Genomic DNA, 18,462 nt, shown 5'->3' on the forward strand with positions numbered 1-18,462 from the left:
CCACAATCTTCTCTTTATATCTTCATATTAAGCCAGTTTTTGTCTCGACAAGGTGAACAGTACATCTCAGGGGCCATCCAGAATGCATGGAAAGATTATAGGGCAGTATGCTGCCTTTGAAATGGCAGGAATTGGCAGTAGAGTATGACACATTTGCTCTACTTTGGTTTTCTGAGTGATCCCTGACCTATAGCTTCTTAGACTTAATGTCTTACTGTTCAGAACCTTGCAGTCTGAGAATCCTTGTTGCTTTCTGTTCCACTAATGTTCCACAAAGCTCTGCAGCATTGATATCATTGATATCCACTGTTAAAGTGAATGGAGCTGTTAAGAGCACTTCCATAGCAGCATGCTGGCTGGGAAGATGGGGAGGGAGACAAGGCTGTGGTAGCCTTGAATGCTAATCTAAGTTTAATTGTATTATGTAACAATTTCACTTTTGAAGTAAATGTAAAATAACTATAATTTAATCCTTGGATTTCAGAATGTATTTCCCAGCAACAACAAAAATTATATCATAAGATTATGTCACCAAAGCAGTTTTGGAGCTAGAAATTAAACTAGACGGAGGAAATTGCTAGGTCTTTTGTTCATCTGTCTTTGGTTCTTGATGACTCTTGCATATGTGTCCCTCTCAGGGAAGCTGAGTAAACTGGATGGACTGTCACACAAGGATAAGCTTTCGCCACTGATTCTTTGATGGAATAATCTCAGGGTAGTTGCATTTACCTGAAATTTCATTTGGACTTGTGAACAGACATTTATGGATTTGTTGGGAGTAGACTTCCTGTTGTGTCAGCAGAGTAACTGTGACATTATTTATTTATCCTGCTATTTGTCTTGGAGTTATATGCTGCTGTGAACGTTTCTTGTTCAATCAGTAGCAATAGCAAAGTCCCTAATGACATGTACAAAGACTCTGGCATGCCTCCTTTCCAAGAGCAGACTTTTGTCTGAGCTAGGACTTCTTTTTGTTAGAACCACCATAGTGTAGGCTCAGAAGAACTATTCCAAGTATGAGCTCATCTTGTAGGGGAGGGACTTTTCAACCTGCTAGTCTTTCTAGTTTAGCAGTGGCAATTACAGACTTCATGAGGTTTTTGTCTCTGGAAGAAGATTCTGTAAGGGATTTCCTGAGCATCCGTGCCTTTGGCTGATAGAGAGGGCAGAGGTTTGGAGACTATATTTAACTGCAGTCACCACAGATCATTCAGACTAAAACATATGCCTGTTCTTTATTCTGTTCATCATTACTTTATGTAAAAGCAAAATGTTCAGAGATCTCAAGCAGTGACTTTTCTTTAGGACTTTGTGTTGTGAACACAGATTACTTTCTGCTTCTCCTATTCCTTCCCTCTATCTGGAATAAAATTTTTATGTTTTCCTCTGACAACTTCTCATCAGTATCAGGATAATTGAAAAGAAACCTTGATTTCCTCCCAGTTCCCTCAAAGATGTCCCAGGTACTGCTTTCTTAGTTACTGTAGCAACCCCCTTGTTATTCAGCATCTTGCTGGACTCACTTTGTCTCCAGCTATGTCTAGGTCTTAACTGAGGTCTTTCTGAGTTCCCGTGTATGTATGTGTCTTTTGTCAGCCCACAGAGCTCAGATCCTTGCCTCAGCTTGCTTTCTTGTGTCTTAGCTACTGCAGTGTCCTTTCAATTGGTCTTGGCAAATGCAGTCATGGCCTGCTTATATCTGTTCATTATGATGCTACAAGCAAGTTTCTGTCCTGCTGCTTTGCATTTTCCTCATTGTATAACTCTGTGGGCAGCGTACATGAGCTTTCTGCTTTCAAGATCCCCCATGAGTTTTTCCCTCTCTACTCATGCCCTTTATTTGATGCGGAAATGCTGAAACCATCCTCCATCATCATCTTGCCACATTTTTCAAACACTTCTCCTTTATCCCTCATACTTTACCCATGCCTGGCAGGGGCTTCATGAGAGCATCCGCTGCTCTCCACGTCGTGTTCAGATTCAGGGCCTTACAAAGTATGGTACTATGATTGGAGCACTGAAAGGCAAGGAATACTGGCTGCTCATTACAATAAGTACTGTTGCCTTGTTGCTCTGTTGTTCTTCCCATCTGTCCTTTCCCATCTGTTGTCCATTAGCTAAACTCTAATGTTGTGGAGGAAAGACAGTCTTTTTTACCTTCTCGTGCAGAGCCTACAATAACTTAAGGCTGACTTGAGGCTGAGTCTTTGTGCCACACAGTGGCAGGAAGAATAATGAAACTATATAGAATTATAGAATGATAGAATTGCTTGGGTTGGAAGGGACTCCTAACCCACCTGTATACATGCAGCAGTTTTTCCTTTAAGGGTAAGTGTGCTTTTATTTTCATGAAAATATATAACCCCTAATCTTAGCTTTTTAGTAAGAGGTCTTTTACTATAATAAATTTTGAAGAGATGAAAAATGTCACCATTTGGGAGGTCTGCATTTCTCAAATCCAGTCATACTGTAAGTTTGGAGCGGTTTGGTCATTTGGTTCTCATAAAGGGAAAGTAAGTAAAATAAACTGGCATTGGATTTAAAGCCTTCAGAATTGTGAGGTTTTTTTTTTTTTTAATTTAATTTAATTTGAAATTAGTATAATGATCTTCATCTACAGTCCATTTGCCTTCTCAGTCATGTGAATAATGAGCTTTTTTTCTCTTTATTCAATTTATTTTAACTTTTATTACATCATTCTCAGTTTGTTTCCTCAAAGATATTAAGAGCTTTGAGCCTTGCAAACGGTGTTTTTTCTCCTGTCATTTGCCATAAACTATTTCTTCCCGTGATTGAGCTACAATTTATACTGACTTTTTAGTGAGCTGTGGTAGTGTCCCCTGTAATAGGCAATGCCGTGTTGAGTAAAAAAGCTGAAACACAATTTATGTGTTCCAACACTACTTCTAAACTGAATTAGGTGAACATGCACACTGAGCCTTACCTCCTGCTAGTGTAATACAGAGTTTTAATCCATCTGATTTTTATACATTCCATTGGTCTCTTGCTGTATCAATGCTGTATCAATGTGTCACATTTGTATCAATAATAATGTGAATCATATTCTTGAAGAGCATGATGTCATTTTGTCTTCCTTTATCTTCATTTTTGAATTAATTTAATGCAGGCTGTTTAGTGATCCAGGACTTTGATGATCGTTATCTTACATTTTCAACTTTTAAATTACTAAGGATGTGAATAAACTGAAACAGAACATGAACATTATTTACCTCTTCACTGATTTTTCTTTTTCTGCAGATGCATTATACTTTGATGAGACCAAGGTATGCTGATTTTAGCTGAAGGAATTTCTGGTCTTATAACAAAGATGTCTGAGGGACATTAATTATTTTCACTTTAAAAGTTATTTTCCAATGATAATACTTTTTCAAGTTATCTGTACTGTAGATGGTGTACTGCCACTTACATGCAGCAGATTTTATGCTTCAAAATCAGAACAATTTCTCTCCATCATGATATATCATAGCAGATTTCATTACTCATATTACAGAAAGGAACAAGGACCACATGAATTGGAAAATAAAGTATTTGGGGATTTCTTGGTTGCCTGACATCTTGTGCACTTTTAATGAAATTGGTTTCTGATTGATGGCTGCTTGACCTTTTGCTTTTCTTGTTTGTTTTTTTTTCTTCTAAGTAAAAAGTAAATTTAATAATTATGTTCTATTTGGGTTCAGCTGTAACTAGCAATAGGAAAAAAAAATGACCTCTGCATAAGTATTTTTTAAAGCGTAGTGAAAAAAACATGAGGATTGTATTTATTTAATTTAGGAATATTGCACAAAACTGCAAATGCCAGAAGATTCTGACAACTTGCCAATACAGCTTAAGTGGAAAAATGTTAACTGTGGGCCTATCTTTGGAAATTTGGCCTTTGCTGTGATATTTACTGTATTTGCAATCCATATTCAATTAGGAGATTATTTCTCAAAGAGAACAATTGTCATAAAAAGTGTCTGTCAGTTTGTAAAGAGGCTGAGGGCATGGAATTTCACACTGAATATTTTGCAAAGAAATCTCCAAAAGAGATGCAACCATTTCTACCTTGAAGTGAAAAGCATTTTCGGCAGCTACGTGTGAATGAGTTGCTTGAATTTTGTAAGACAGTCAGCGATAATGAAGCTAGACTTGTTAAGGCAATTGAAAATTCCCTTTTGCTGAGTAGCAGTTCTAATCATTCCTTGAATTTATCACAAAGGAAATAAAAAACAATGGTTTACTTTCCTGCTTGCTTTGACTGACTTTGTACCCTGACATTTAGAAATTCAGTGCTAATTGTGGCTGCTGCATTTTCTGCATTACTTACTCTGCCAAGAATTGTAATGCAGTGTATTTTATTCCTTTTTATCCATCATTTTAGCTTTTTGCTTTGTTACACTTGATGCAACTTGGCCAGTTATGTTTTTTTGTTTGGTTGTTTTTTTATTTCCTTGTGCCAATAATTGTTAAGCATTTGTTTATGACCCTCTAGCAATACCCAAGAGGCACAAAGGACTTTACTAATGTGAATTGCTGTAGAAATTGTGTTACTTTCTGAGATCTGGAGATAGGGAATTATTATTTATCTCAAACATTACTGACATTCTCTACGTAGACTGAAGACTGAGCAAATTCAAAGGCATAGAGCAGCTCTTGACCGAAAAAATTATGTTTTTTGCAGCTTTGTTCAAGAAAGCGTACTCTGCTAAAGCATATTGGTAGGGGAGAAACAGAAGGGAGTTCTGGGAATGCGTGGTCTGTGCTGACTAGGAGGTACCCACCGGCTCATTAGTTTCACCATCTGCAGTAAATTTCTAAGTTAAGAGGTAGACTTGCAATAGTGTACATGGAATTGAGGAATAGTTACTTCCTACATTAGAGAAAGATTTGGGAGCAAACCAAAAAGTGCAGTAGCACTGAAACACTGCATTCAAAGTGTTGTGATCTAAATGTGATCTGCCTTTCATGCTACTCTCTAATGATGTCTCCAGTGAGTTAGAATATGTACTTGCTCCCCAGCCTTTGTAGTTATCGCTTCAGTTTTCCTCCCTCTGTTTTGGTCAGTTTCTTTACCAGGCAGATGCAGATCCTACTTGGAACAGAGAGCAAAACTCCATTTTTATTACTTCAAACAATACAGTTCCAGCTCCTTCAGATCCAAGATTGGAAGCAGCAATCAGCTAGAAAGCATTGCTGTAACCCAGTCTTAAAGTGCGATTGGTGGTGATCTATGCCTTGTCTTGTTATCATTTTCTTAAGAAATGCATGTTCATATGTTTGTCTCCAAATCTTATCTGGAGAAGTAGGCTGGCTGAAAAATAGTGGGCAGTTCCAGTGGAATATGAGCCAGTGGTGAGCTCTCCTCACAATTCAGGAAAACCATATACCAGAAAGCAGAAGCACAGCCAGGAGGCAAAATAAAGTTTGTTACTCCTCTCTGTTCTGTGGGACTGCTCCTAGAATACTGAGTCCAGTTCTGAACTTTGGGGAAACACACTATAGCCTATAAAGCTGTAGATGTCACACTCGTAACAGAATCAGAATGATCTACGTGCTAATCATCTGCGTGCCACTGAAGTAGTTGAACCTCAGTCATGTTATTTTTTTGTGCACTGAGTGGTCATGGTCTGCTGTATATTTCCATAACGTGTTGGGATTTTACCCGTTATTTTACTAAAAGCGTATGAAAAGAATCTAATATCTTCCACTTGAGCGTGCTCTTTCTCTTTCATGCTTTCTTTTTCTGTGCAAGTCTTCAGTTCTCAAAGCATGTTGTAGCCCTGGTCCTGCTGGCTTCGATTAGTTCTGTGAGTTACTCTGTACTAAAGGTACTGTTGGGATCCTTCTGCCTCAGCTGGACTGCATTCCTGATTGCTTCACAGAATGCCACAAAACTCAGATGAATGGTTTGCTTTCTGTAACAACATTTTTGGTTTGTTTTTATTAATGAGAAAAAGATACATGAGAAAGCTTACAAGTATCTATGTTTTTGTAATAAACAGTGAGTAAAGCTTTCTGTAAAAGAACTGCTCCAGAAAGACATCTATGTTTGCTTCACAGGAGAACAGAAGTAGTGTGCCAGCCTTTAATCCTGGTCTTTCCAATTCAGAATGGTGAAATGTCTCTGACTATCCTTCTGTTTGGACTCCCCCCCAACCCAGGAGGGCCCCCTTCTCACTGGCTTAGACCTCAGCAACATGACTTTGCTATTCCTGCCCTTGACCTAGGCTCCGTCTCCGCTCTATTGCAGCATCTTGATTGACCAGCTGAAAGTATCTGCCATGGAGTGACCTTGACTCATTGTCTACAAAGACAGTTTCATTGCAGCTACTCTTGAACTTGTTTATACAAGAAACATGCTACGTCGTGTGGCGTGACATCACTTGGCATGACTGAGCAGCCTGGGTTGCAGAGTTGTAGTTCAAATCCTGAATCTCACATAGGTGTGATAACCAACCTCTGAGCTGTTCATGACCTGGAATGTATCTTGCTTTTGTGAATATTTTTAACTTTTTAACTACTTTAAATCATCAGTCATGTAATTCTGAGTAGACACTGAGGGGCAAATGGTCAGTAGCATTTCAGCTGTTCATAACTACATCCCTGAGCTCAAGAACTGGCAACACTTCTTGTCTTGTCCTCTTGGAGCTGGAGAGCCAATCCATCCTGCAGGGGTTGTGTAATGTGAGGGTATGTCATCAGTTCTGAGCCTGCGCTACTGCCCAAGTCACACAGTCAGATTTTCTGCAGACGCCTCTTGGAGTATTTAACCTGCAGATGCAAAACATATTACTGTGTGTAGTGTTTTTCTGTGTAGATCTAACATGACATAGTGATTCAGAAGTTAAGAAGCCGACCAACCAGGGGCCTGTATGTCCTCACACTACTTTGTTACTGGCTAGAATTTGCTAACATGTACTTAACTCAGTCTTGCATTTTTCCAGCTGGTTCTTTTGATAGCTCCACATGAAACAACTGATGCCAGTTTGCTTACACTTCTCACATGGTTAAGAACTTGCATTAGATTTGCTGGAATTATGTCATTGTTCATTGCAGAAATTGAGGATGGTAGCTGCTCTCTAAGAAACTCCATCTCACGATGAAAAAGAAGCCAATACATACCTAGTTTTCACCTTTATCATAATGCATGCCATACTATTTTAATTGCATCCTTCTTGTTTTCACTGTTGCTGGATGAAGGCCGGATTGCAGATAATTCCTAGTTCAGTCAACCTCATTCTTAAAATAAAACTTAAAATAACATCTTTTTTTTTTTATCATGAATATCTCAATTAAAAAGCAAACAAATGTGAAGAATGTGGAAAATCACTGATAGTAAGTATAAAAATTTCTATGATATTAGAAGTAAAATATATTTCAGTGTAACTTATGTGTCAGCAATATGCAACCATTGAGATGGGGAAAAAACAGATAGGACAAATTTTCTGATGCAAATAAGTAAACACGGGAAATGAGCAAACAAGCTAAACAGCAAATAAACAAACTGTACAGAAGGTGGACAGCCAGAGAAATAAATAAAAATACAATAACAAACAAACAGCAAAATAAATGCCAACAAGGCAAATGCAAAACAAAACAAACAAACAAACAAGCAACTGATAGGGAAGAGAAAAAGAAATGAAGCTGATGTTACATGCAAGTGGAAGAAAATTCCACTGGACTTTGTCCTAAAGTGCCCTGAAGTCTGGGAGGTTTTTAATTGTGCAGATGGCATAGGTGGAGAACGAATGGTGGAGGCTATGGAATGCCATTTAGTTCCATTCTTTAATTTGCTTCCTTTGAAGTTTTTTTCCATGACCTGTGTGACCATACTTGCTGCTATGTATGTTTTAGAGTTCTATAGAAACAAGTATTTGTGGTGCTGCCTATAGCCGTGCCTTTGGTGCCAGTGTTTACAAAGTTACTGGGGGCAAATTTTAATCTTTTCTAAACTTTCTAATCTTTTTTTCTTGTGTGCTGCGCAGAAGTTTTATGTCTTGCTCATGCTGAAGTTGCACATTAATAAGAAATGCCAGCTAACCATACTATCATTTATAGTTTATAAAAATATATGCAATTTCTGTTCTACGTGCTATAGCAGTGTGCATGATTCATTCGCCACAAACATTCAAGCTGTAAAATGAGTCATTCTTAATTAAATAACCTGAAAATATTTTATTTAATGGCTTCATAACTGACACCTGAACATTCACTTCCAGCTTTTTGCTGTTGTATCAGAACAGAAGTGTCTGCAGAAAGCAATCTTGAAAAGTCGTATAGATGTATTGATTTTTATTTTGCCATCTGAATAAGTTGAGTGCATCTGAATACATAAACGAGAATATATATTATGGAATACATAAGCAATTTTACTACATCAGCCATAAAAGACAGTATATTCCCTTCAGCTCTTTGTTTACTGTTTTGAGATGCTTATAACAACTTAATGTCTTGCGAATACCGAATCAGTGTGTTTTGTTTGGGGCATTTTTTGTCTGATGATATATATGTGTTTTGTGTATGTCTGTGGAACATCCCAGTAGATGAAATAAGGCAGGACAGTGCTTCCACGTGGAGAAATGCAGTATGGGAGTGCTGGACCATTTTCCCATTAGGAGACTTGTGGCTGAGGCTCCCCATGTATCCAAATTCCATGGAGTTCTAACTGAGTTGAATTAATTTGGTATGTCATTGAACAGTTGAAATATGTGAGCCTAAAAAACCTGACATTGGCGTTTCAGTTTCCCACTGTCTAGCTCTTTGCATTTGGGATTTTGCTTGCAGATTATCCAATATCATAATATATTCATTGAGAAGGGAAAAGAAAACAGACTTCAGTTTTGGTTTTTGTAGCAAATGCCTTGAATTACAGGAGCCCAGTGATGAAAGTGCATGCATGAACTCTGCTTGTGGATTGGTTTTCACATTTCAGTAATTGCTATGGCAGGCATTGCACCTTGTTGGGAGATATAATTATAGTAGTTCAGCTATTTGGTAGTGCTCCTCTTTGTTTTGCTTTGCTTTCTAAAGAAACGTTTCATGGAAGCACGTACCTTCTAATAAAATTTTGCTAGAAGTATTTAGGTCTCAGGTGCAGGGTGTAATTTTAGAGTGAGGTAGCAGAATAGTTTTGTAATCCTTACTGTGAAACTCACAATGTGAAAGTTCAAGGTAAAGACCTACACAGAAAAATCAAAGAATTGGAAAAATCCAGAAAAGAGAATCCATAATACATCTCAAATGCATGAATAATGCCTGTGAAAAATAAGGAAATAACTTGTATGCCCATGGCTGACAGCACTAGAAATAGTGAATTAAAGATGTACTACAGGAAGTATAAGAGACATTAGGCAGAACTTTCTAATAGTGGGGAATAAAGAGCGGGAAATGAGGTTGACTGAACTAGGAATTATTCCCCTCTGATGCAGAGGGGAATAATTTGCATCAGAAATCAGGAAAACAGAACAAGGCACTGTTACTCAGAGGGGATACAAAAATCTCTGTGGTCTCTTTTCTTTTTTATCCTGAGCACTGAATATATGTGCAAGTCTTACGTTACACTGTCGCAGAAGGAAAAAGTCAAAAGAACTTTAAATCTTTAGTCTGTGTTGTGTTTCTAAGTCTTCTGAAAATAAACATTTCAGTGTGCTTTTCATAAGCTGTTTCCTAATGCAGTGTGCAAACACAATTCAGTGCTAACTTCATACAGAGCACAAACATCAGCACCCTAGATCACGGGCATGGATGATATGACAGAGTACCTTCAGAAAAAGAACCTGTCCTATTCCATGGGAGGATTACAGCTGAGCTGTATTCTGAAAGGAACTGGCTTAAAATGTTCCTCACTTTCTGATACTTGACCCAAATTTAACTCTCAGCAAGGTGGGAGATCAGACCACTGGTGTCTGTGCCAACGTGCTGGTGTTAGAAGACCTTCCCTGCTAAATATCACTGTTGCTGGTATAACTGTCTAATATTAGTAAGGGTCTCTGAGAATTTTCTCCTGATCTTTCATCATACATTTTATATGTCAGACCTGTAAAAGTCAAAAGACACTGACCAGTCAAAAAAGTTAATGCTGAAATATGAAATCAGGTTACACTGAAAAGATCCATCTATAAAATTCCACCATTTTTGCAAGTAGAAACTGTACCCTGTGGGACCAAAAATGCATCTGTAAATCCATTCAGACAGAGATCGTTTTTTTAATGATTGCCTTACTAATGAAAGATAAACTTCTCTCATCCAAACTCATTAGAGTGATTACCACAGACCATTGATTCCAGTCCATGAGAGGATTTTATGATGTGAAATAAGGGGATTTTTCAAAAGATTTTTGGCAAAGCCTCTTTTGCTGTCCTGACTGCATTGCTTGCAGTTAGGAGAGCAATGCCTTAGTCCAAAATAATGGATGAAACACTGTCTCAGAGGAAGGAAAGAAATGGAAAGTGGTGTCGATGTTTTGTCTTTTAGATAAGGTACAGATGCACTATACATAAATCATCAATGGAGCAAACTTTATATTAAGGAAAAGAATTGATTTTTTTATTTTAAAATGGAATAAAACTATGATGGAGACTGCATTAGAATCAGTGAGGAAATGGCACTGTATTTTATAATCCTGACAAGTTAATGACTGAATATATACATCTTTGTATAAAATTCCAGGAAAGATGAAGGTGCTTTCAATCTAAGAGCACAATCTGTATTCAATAAAATTGTAGATTATTCATACATACTGTGAAAGCTGAATCATTAATATTAAATAGGTAGCTCAGAGCGTTCAGAGGACTTCTTAGCATTTAAATAGTACAGAAAAAAATGTGCCGTTAAATTCATATCTGTTATTCCCATGATTTGTAGTTTCTCACATCTGGGAGCCATTTTAGCAGTTTCAAAATGTATCCACGTAATGTGTTGAATAGGAATTTTCTAATATTCTGTATTTTTGTTTGTTTGTTTTGTTTTCTAGAGTATAAGAGCTTCAGGTCTGGTGCTGTTGGAAACCATTCTTTTTGGATCACTTCTTCTATACTTTCCGGTAAGCCAAACTGCATCTTCTTTTGAAAAGTTATGTATTTGTATTTGTCAGCAATTTAAGAAAATGCTTGAATCATGTTGGTGACAAAAGTGATTATCAAAACTGTTACTGTAATGACTAGCCTAATAAGATTAATAAAATTTGCCGTGTTCTGTAAATATTCTTAAGAATGCTTGAATGTTTTATTGTCTTTATAGATATTCTCCATCTCCAGCTTAAGAAATATTTCAGTATGTTTACTTGGAAATTTTGCAGTGTTCTGAGTTTTAGCCTTGAAAGAAGATACCTCTCTATGCTCTGCTTAGAGAAAGTTGTGCAGGGTATGTAAAGTGTGCACAGAAATTCATACCACAGAGCAAAAAGTGAGGAATTTCCTTTTCATGGCAGCCCCAGCTTGCTTTTCTAGAGAATCAGGCGCCACATAGTGTCTTCCCAAGGCAGAGGCTTTATCATAACCAGCCAGCATTTGTACGATGTTGGCTTCAGTTCAAGAGCCTCGCCATGTCTCACATTGTGCTATGTCTACAGTATGCTCACCAGTGACCGATTCTTCAGCATCTTTCCCAGTTCTTGTTTTGAACTCTAACTTTTGTATTCCAGAAAGAGCAAATGTCCTTTGGTGACTGACCATCTTTCGGAGCTCAGTGTCAGGGATGCTTAGGTACTGGTAGTAAAGAAAGAGTTCTCTACCAGCAGCCGACTTGAAGAGAAAGGATACTGTTAGGTGCAAGAGATGGCTGTCCATGACCTTTAAATGCAGAGGGAAGACAACGGAGCTGGGCGGGGGAATTAGCGGATTGAAGTGTCCCTCAGCTTTTCACTAATGTTTAAACATTTCCTCCTTTTTTCACTTATGTGGACAATGTAAGATGTACAGCAAGTACAAAATGATGATTGGACACTTTATGAGGAAAACCATTCTCTTGAAAAATCCCGATGATCCTGCCTCCCAGTTGGGATATAGATACCTGGTGGGACCTTGTCCCTCTCTGCATCTCATATGATATAAAAATGTTCTCCGAGGACACATTCTGTTAGATGCTGAAAAGCAAAGGATACACCTGACTTCCCTGTAACAGCAGTTTTGTGTTCCCACACTATTTGGTGGGGTTCTTTTTCATACATGGGTAATTACTTATCGGGTGATTATTCCTAAATTTTTTCATTTTGATTTAAAGGTTTAAGTGGAGGGACCTAGTGTGGTAATGAAGCTCATATAAATAATCTGGTGGAAATTAATCTATTTCACCATCTTCAAGAATATATTCAGTAAAAACAAAGAAAATTGGAGCTAATGTAGAAACACCAGGGTTGCAATATCACAGGTCCTCAATTCACTGTGGGAGTTTCCATGACTTTATGATCCAGGGCAAGAAAGTGTAACAGTAGGTGTGTACGGTGTGAGAACATATATAAAACATAGCCATAGAGGTCCGTTATATCATTTTTAAGGAATAAAAAACTGCATTACCACAAGCTGTGAATTATGGGGTGTGGGTCCTTGAAATGAGAACTCTTGACATTTTGCTGTATGTGTATACTAAATGTTCTCACCTACTTCTTGTTCGGAAAAGGAGCACAGAACAGAGCAAGATAGAATGGGAAAGAAAACTTGAGCTCTAAACTGAGTTTTGTTTGTGCTTGTTTGGGAGTATTCTGTTTCTCTGTGATGTTGTTTAAAAACATAATTGTGTGCACACAGAGTTTTTTAGCTATGTGAATTGATCTTATGATAGAGGAAAACATGCTTTAAGACAATCTGATTCAGCATGGGCCAGCAGTGTGCCCTGGCAGACAAGGAACAAACTGCATGTTGGGGTGCAATGTTCAGAGCATGACCAGCTGGTCAAAATAGGCGATTATCTTGCTATTATTTAGCATCAGTGTGGTCTAGAGTATTGTGTGCAGTTCTGGACTCTGTGATATTACAACCACATTAAAATGCTTGAAAGCATTGAGAAGAGGGCACCAAAGCTGGTAACAGGGCTGGAAGGCATGTCTTGTGGGAAGGGGATGAGGCTACTTCTTTCACTGGAAAAAGAGGAGGTCAGGAGGCAACCTCCCTGCTCTCCGCAGTAGTCTGAGGAAGGGAAGCAGAAAGAAGGGCCAGCTTCTACTCCTGATGACCAGTGGCATGGTGGGAATGGCACAAAATTGCACCATGGAGGGTTAGATTGGACACTGGGAGAATTCCTTTATCCTGATGATGGTCAAACTCTGCAACAGGCTTTCCAGAGGTGGTTGATGTCTCTTGCCTGTCATTGATCAAGAGACATTTGGATAATGTCTTCAATAATATGCTTCAGCTTTTGGTCAGCCCTGAAGTTGGACTCAGTGATCTTTGGAGGTTCTTTCCAATTCAACTATTCTGTTCTAATGTAACAACTTAATTAGGCAGATTCAGATAAATTTTCTGCAGCTATGATGAAATGCAATTTAAAATAGGAAGTGAAGTTCATCATTTTGGGCCAGACAGCACTGCAGTATGGTGATCTTCTTTAAAATACTTTTTCCCATTTGTATCATCTCTTCTTCTACTGTATTTTGGAAGGCAAAACTGAAAAACTTAACTTTCACGCTCAACTAAGTGCAGATTACAAAGCTTGCCTCAGTGCATCTATGGTGTTATAAGAATAAAATGACAGAAATTCATCTCTAAAAGTTGAAAAATAGATTTATATAATCTATTTAAGGATTCAATGCAATATTACATTCTGATTTAAAAATTAAAAATTCTCCTTAGACTTTCTCAACACTGCTCAAGTCTTTTGCATCTTTACTTTCCACTCCCTGTGCTTTCCCAGCTCTGGCTTTTATTATATTTATTCACCCAGTCTGCCTTGGATTGTTCTGAGAGCCTTCAGCATACCAATTCTGCTGTGTCCAGAAAAGCTTTATTGCATCTGTGACTTTCCCTACCCTCCAATTAAATGGAAACCAAAACCTACTTTGTTGCATTGCTTAATTTCTTCAACTAATTGTCATTGTTTTCATGTCTACATGCTGTAATCTATTCATAGTGTAGTGCCATTAATTGAAAAATAATATTACCAGCCAGCTGCCTTTGGGGAGAAAAACAGCTGTTATAATACCCTTCTAACAAACAGAAAATGCTAATGATGATCTCCACCAAAATTTATTTTTCAAATTCTGCTATATTGATAACAACACACAAATTTCTCCTGAATTATAACAAGGCAGAGGAGCTTTGTCTATTAAAAATGCATAGTTTTTACACAGCAATTGCTGGGCAGCTGTCGTTTCTGAGCCTCTCATTTCATGTGTTTTCTCCTGTTTTCTCCTGTTTTTAAATAAGTTTTGTTATTTATATACATTAACTATAGTATATTTTTTAGGAAGGCTGCTTTGAAAGTAATGCCTCCTCTTTTATTATGTTGGCCTACATTGTCAGAGGCAGATGTTAGTGGTATGGTAGTAGAGGTGGAACCTTCCAACACATATGCTGTTAAACTTGTTGCTGTATGACAGATAGGAGCAGAGAGGCAGTCTGATAGAACGATATCTGACACGGAAGTGCAGATGAAGCAAAGATATAGAATTTAATTCCTTCATGCAGAAAAACTGGCACCCATAGACATTCCTTGACACTTGCTGAACACTGATGGAGACCAACGAGTGTATGTGAGCACAGTGAGGTGGTGTGTTCCAGCAGTGGCAACAGTGACCATGGGTTACCTCTGCTGGTGCAGGTTTTGACAAGCATGGCTTGCAGGCTCTTGTTTATCACTGGCCAAAACCCGTAGCTAATGGTGGTGTGTATGCTGAAAAATAGTATTTTATAGCTGATAACTTGCTCTGTCAGAGTTACTGTGCTTTTCATATCTGTTATAGCTTCTATGAAAATAAATAGGAGGCGTTACTTTTGATGCAACCTATGTATATGCAGCCCGAGAGTGCAGTCAGTGCAGCCCAGGCAAGCCAAAAGGTTGGACATGCTTTAGACCTTTACTAACTTCCTTTCTTGCTTGTACTGTAACACATCTTGCATTGATGCAGGATTGAAAACTTTTCATGTTGTGAAGACCTTCATCAAACACATAATAGAGTACAAACATTGTAATAGAGTAGCTGATTAATTCCATTGGGGTTGAGATCTCAGCTGATTTTAGAAAATGTTTGGAAAACAGGAAATTCTGTTTAGATACCATGAAAGATTTTACTTATCAGAGCAGGTTGCTGACATCAGCTTTGGAGTCTCCTACCTTGGAATAGTCACAGACGTGGGCAACCTTACCTCATTAGACCTGCTTGGAGTAGGGGTTTAGACTAGGTGACTTCTGGAAGTCCCTTGCAACCTAAATTATGCTATGATTCTTTGTTTCTTATGTGTGTATCCAAACCTGAAGAAGTCATCAATGTTTACCAAATAATTATTGACGAGATATTGGGCATTTTACAACCCATTTTAGATTTCAACCTGAACACGAGGTGACTCACACTCTGGGCTCTGTTGATGGTAAATGTATCCTGGGGTACTGGGTGGGTTATCTGATATATTAAACATTTTCCGTACTACTAGTGTACTTTAACTGAAACTCCAGGATGCACTCTAAAATTCATGCAGTATTATGATAATTTCTAGAGCCAGTGATAAAAATTAGTGAGTATCGTGATGCGAAAGGGGCAGAGAATAATTTCTTCTCCATGCTCTTGATATAGCAGGGAAGAGGGTTAAAATAAAGTGAAAATTATGTTACACAGCGAGGCAGTTTTATAATAGTAGAATTAGTTACACTGTAAGATGGATTAGTGGAGAGGCTGTGGAGCATCTTTTTAAAAGCTGTTGGGATTTTTCCCTTCAATCTTCTCATCTTTTGGCTCAAAACATCTAAATTCTTTCTATTTCCAGCTGCCATCGGTTTTCCAAACTTCTAATTATAGCAAAGCAGTATTATTCTCAGTTTATAGAAATAGCTGCAGTGCATTGAGTTGCTAACATTCATTAAGCAGTTCAGTAGTGTAACCTGGAATAATCTCATTGTGCTCAGACATCTTGTTGCATTGAGTAGGTGTTAAGATCTTTCAGGGACTGTTTTATTCTTTGTTTCACACTCAAGATAGAGAGACCTAGCTTTTAGGCCTATGAGACCAAATAAAAAGTAGGGTGTAGCAGAACATAGATATGGTCTGGGCTTTTTTCCCTTCAGTCTTCCATATATATGTTAGAACAGGAGAGGTGAGCTTTGAACATTGTGGTAGCTCCATTAGTCATAGCCCTGAGTAGAGCAACAAGGTCACAAGAGAACTTAGATTTTGGCATTAATGAATGTGAAAATGGAATAATGTGTGATGCTTTTATGCATTTGTCCCTCAAGTATGCCTGGAAGTGGCGCATTGCAAGAGCTCAGTGACTGTTTATATGTTGATTTTCACTGAGGCCAACTGAAAGACATGGCTTTTTCCAACACATTTAGCAGTGCATGTACTGATGTGCTGGAGTGAATCTCAGACTTTATGCCCCCTGTCATGCACCAGGTGTTTTAGCTTGATTATTTTTCAGTACATAGCTACATGCTCTTTACTCGTAAAGTAGTTTTTAAAACTCTTAATGATGAACGCCATTTTGTTTCACATTAGCTGAAGAACAGGCCTGTGTAGAGGAGTATTCGTGCCAGTGGAGACCAAGGACAGCTCTCACCTCTGAGATAATCATCACAGATTTCCACAGTATTCTAGAAAAAGTTCTTCCTGTTCTTCCTTCTATTTAGATTATAGCAGGTTATATGTCCAGCCAGAAGAAAAGGTAGATTTTAAAGGTCATATTGCCAGGATTTTATATATAAATTGTCTTGTTTGGGCAGAGGAGTTGGGGAACCAACCAGAGACTTATGCAACATTGTCTTTTTCAGTCAGTGTCATTGTTAGACAAATACACTTGAGGTTAACATGTGGTAGCTTTTTTGGGAGCTAGCTGACTTTGAGTGCAGCAGCCCAGACTGAGCTGGTACAGTCTCCATGTTACAAGCTTTTGCTTCAGATTACAGAAAACCCATGCGCACCAACAACACTTGTATTCTTGCTCTGCATCTCACTAAGGAAATGCTTATGACTCTTTACTTTTTAACATTTAACATTTTTTGATTTTTGAATAAATGTATTTTGAGTAGTGCAAAAACAATAATAGTTCTTTGTGATTCTGTTGTTACAAGTCAATATAGCTATCCTAAAATATCTAGTAGCTACTATCAAGGAAATAACTAGAAATGGTTGAATATATGACTATTCACATTTAAAACTGAGATTAGTTGCAACTATATGTCTCATGAACCTGATTAGATTGGTCTTTCCTTGTAAATAACAATTGTTTCATGTATTAGAAACCCAGTAGAGCTATGACACCATGCAGCTAGGAAGATATATAGATGGAATTTAGTGGGGAGAGTGTTGTGTATTTTTGGGTTTGTCTGCGTGCTGTGTTCACAGAATACCTCAGACTGGAGGAGATTTCAAGAGGGCTGTAGTCCAATGTCCTCCTCAAAGCAGGATCAGCAGTAAGCCCAGATATTAGACAAAGTTTTAAAGGGCTTTATACAAATAGGTGTTAAAAACATCCAAGTATGGAGATTTCCTCACCAGGCAGCATTCAGCCTTATAGTAAGTTCATGTGGTTGTAACTTTTGAATTGTGTGGTAAAATATGAGATGTCATTGGAAGATACAGTGGGCATTATAAATGACGGACTATAGTAGGTCAGTGAAGGTAGAGGTACTGGCATTACCATTCTTTCCTATCGTAAACTCTTGTGCTCATAATTGTACTGGTTGTGGTACCAAGAGGAAACATAGGCTTCAATTCCCACAGATCCAAAAGTGCAGTACAGGATTGCAGGAGGGAAGTGTTATTTTCACTACCTTGAAAGCTTTTTTGAGAACTGAGTTTGAAGGACACATTTGTCAGAGTCTAGGTTCACTGAATAGCCAAGTGTTTGTGTGCGTGCAAAGGGTTGAGATCCAGAGAGAAAAGGGCAGAAGTTAGTGACCTGAACCAACTGGGTTTTCTTTAACCTTTGTATTTTAAATGACTGTGTTGCACTGCTGGATTGCAGTGATTCAGTCTTGTCAGTCCTTCATTCATTGGAATAATTCTTGTGATCAGGGGAGTATGGCCTTTCTTCTTTACTCATAATGCCACAGTCATTCACATGAATATAGTAAGTTGCATATGTAAAAATTTCCTAAGTTAATGTCTTCACTTCAGAGTAGTATTACAAAGTCATGACTGTGAAAAATTATGTACAATATTTACCCATGGCTTTTTTAGCTGGTATTAGCCTATATAACCATATGCACAGGTTGAAAATCTGCTGCGTTGCTCTCCAAAGTGAATGCATTAGGGAGTTTGGCTAGCACTTGGGTGGGAGACCACTGTGCCATAAGCAAGCACAAAAAATTCTGAAGAAT

The 18,462-nt window shown here is 38.0% G+C and overlaps 1 protein-coding gene across 1 annotated transcript in view; it reads left to right on the forward strand.

The window, feature by feature from the left end:
• The window catches only part of GPR158 (G protein-coupled receptor 158), a gene marked incomplete at both ends in the record, with an annotated part of 175,901 nt that overhangs the window by 86,533 nt on the left and 70,906 nt on the right, over positions 1 to 18,462 (forward strand). The window contains one exon of the mRNA XM_079538527.1: positions 10,973 to 11,041. Coding sequence (XP_079394653.1) covers positions 10,973 to 11,041 — 69 coding nt within the window. The remainder of the gene's footprint in view (positions 1 to 10,972; positions 11,042 to 18,462) is intronic.

Source organism: Tetrao urogallus (genome assembly GCF_951394365.1).
Source record: "Tetrao urogallus genome assembly, chromosome: 7".
NCBI classification, from domain to species: domain Eukaryota; kingdom Metazoa; phylum Chordata; class Aves; order Galliformes; family Phasianidae; genus Tetrao; species Tetrao urogallus.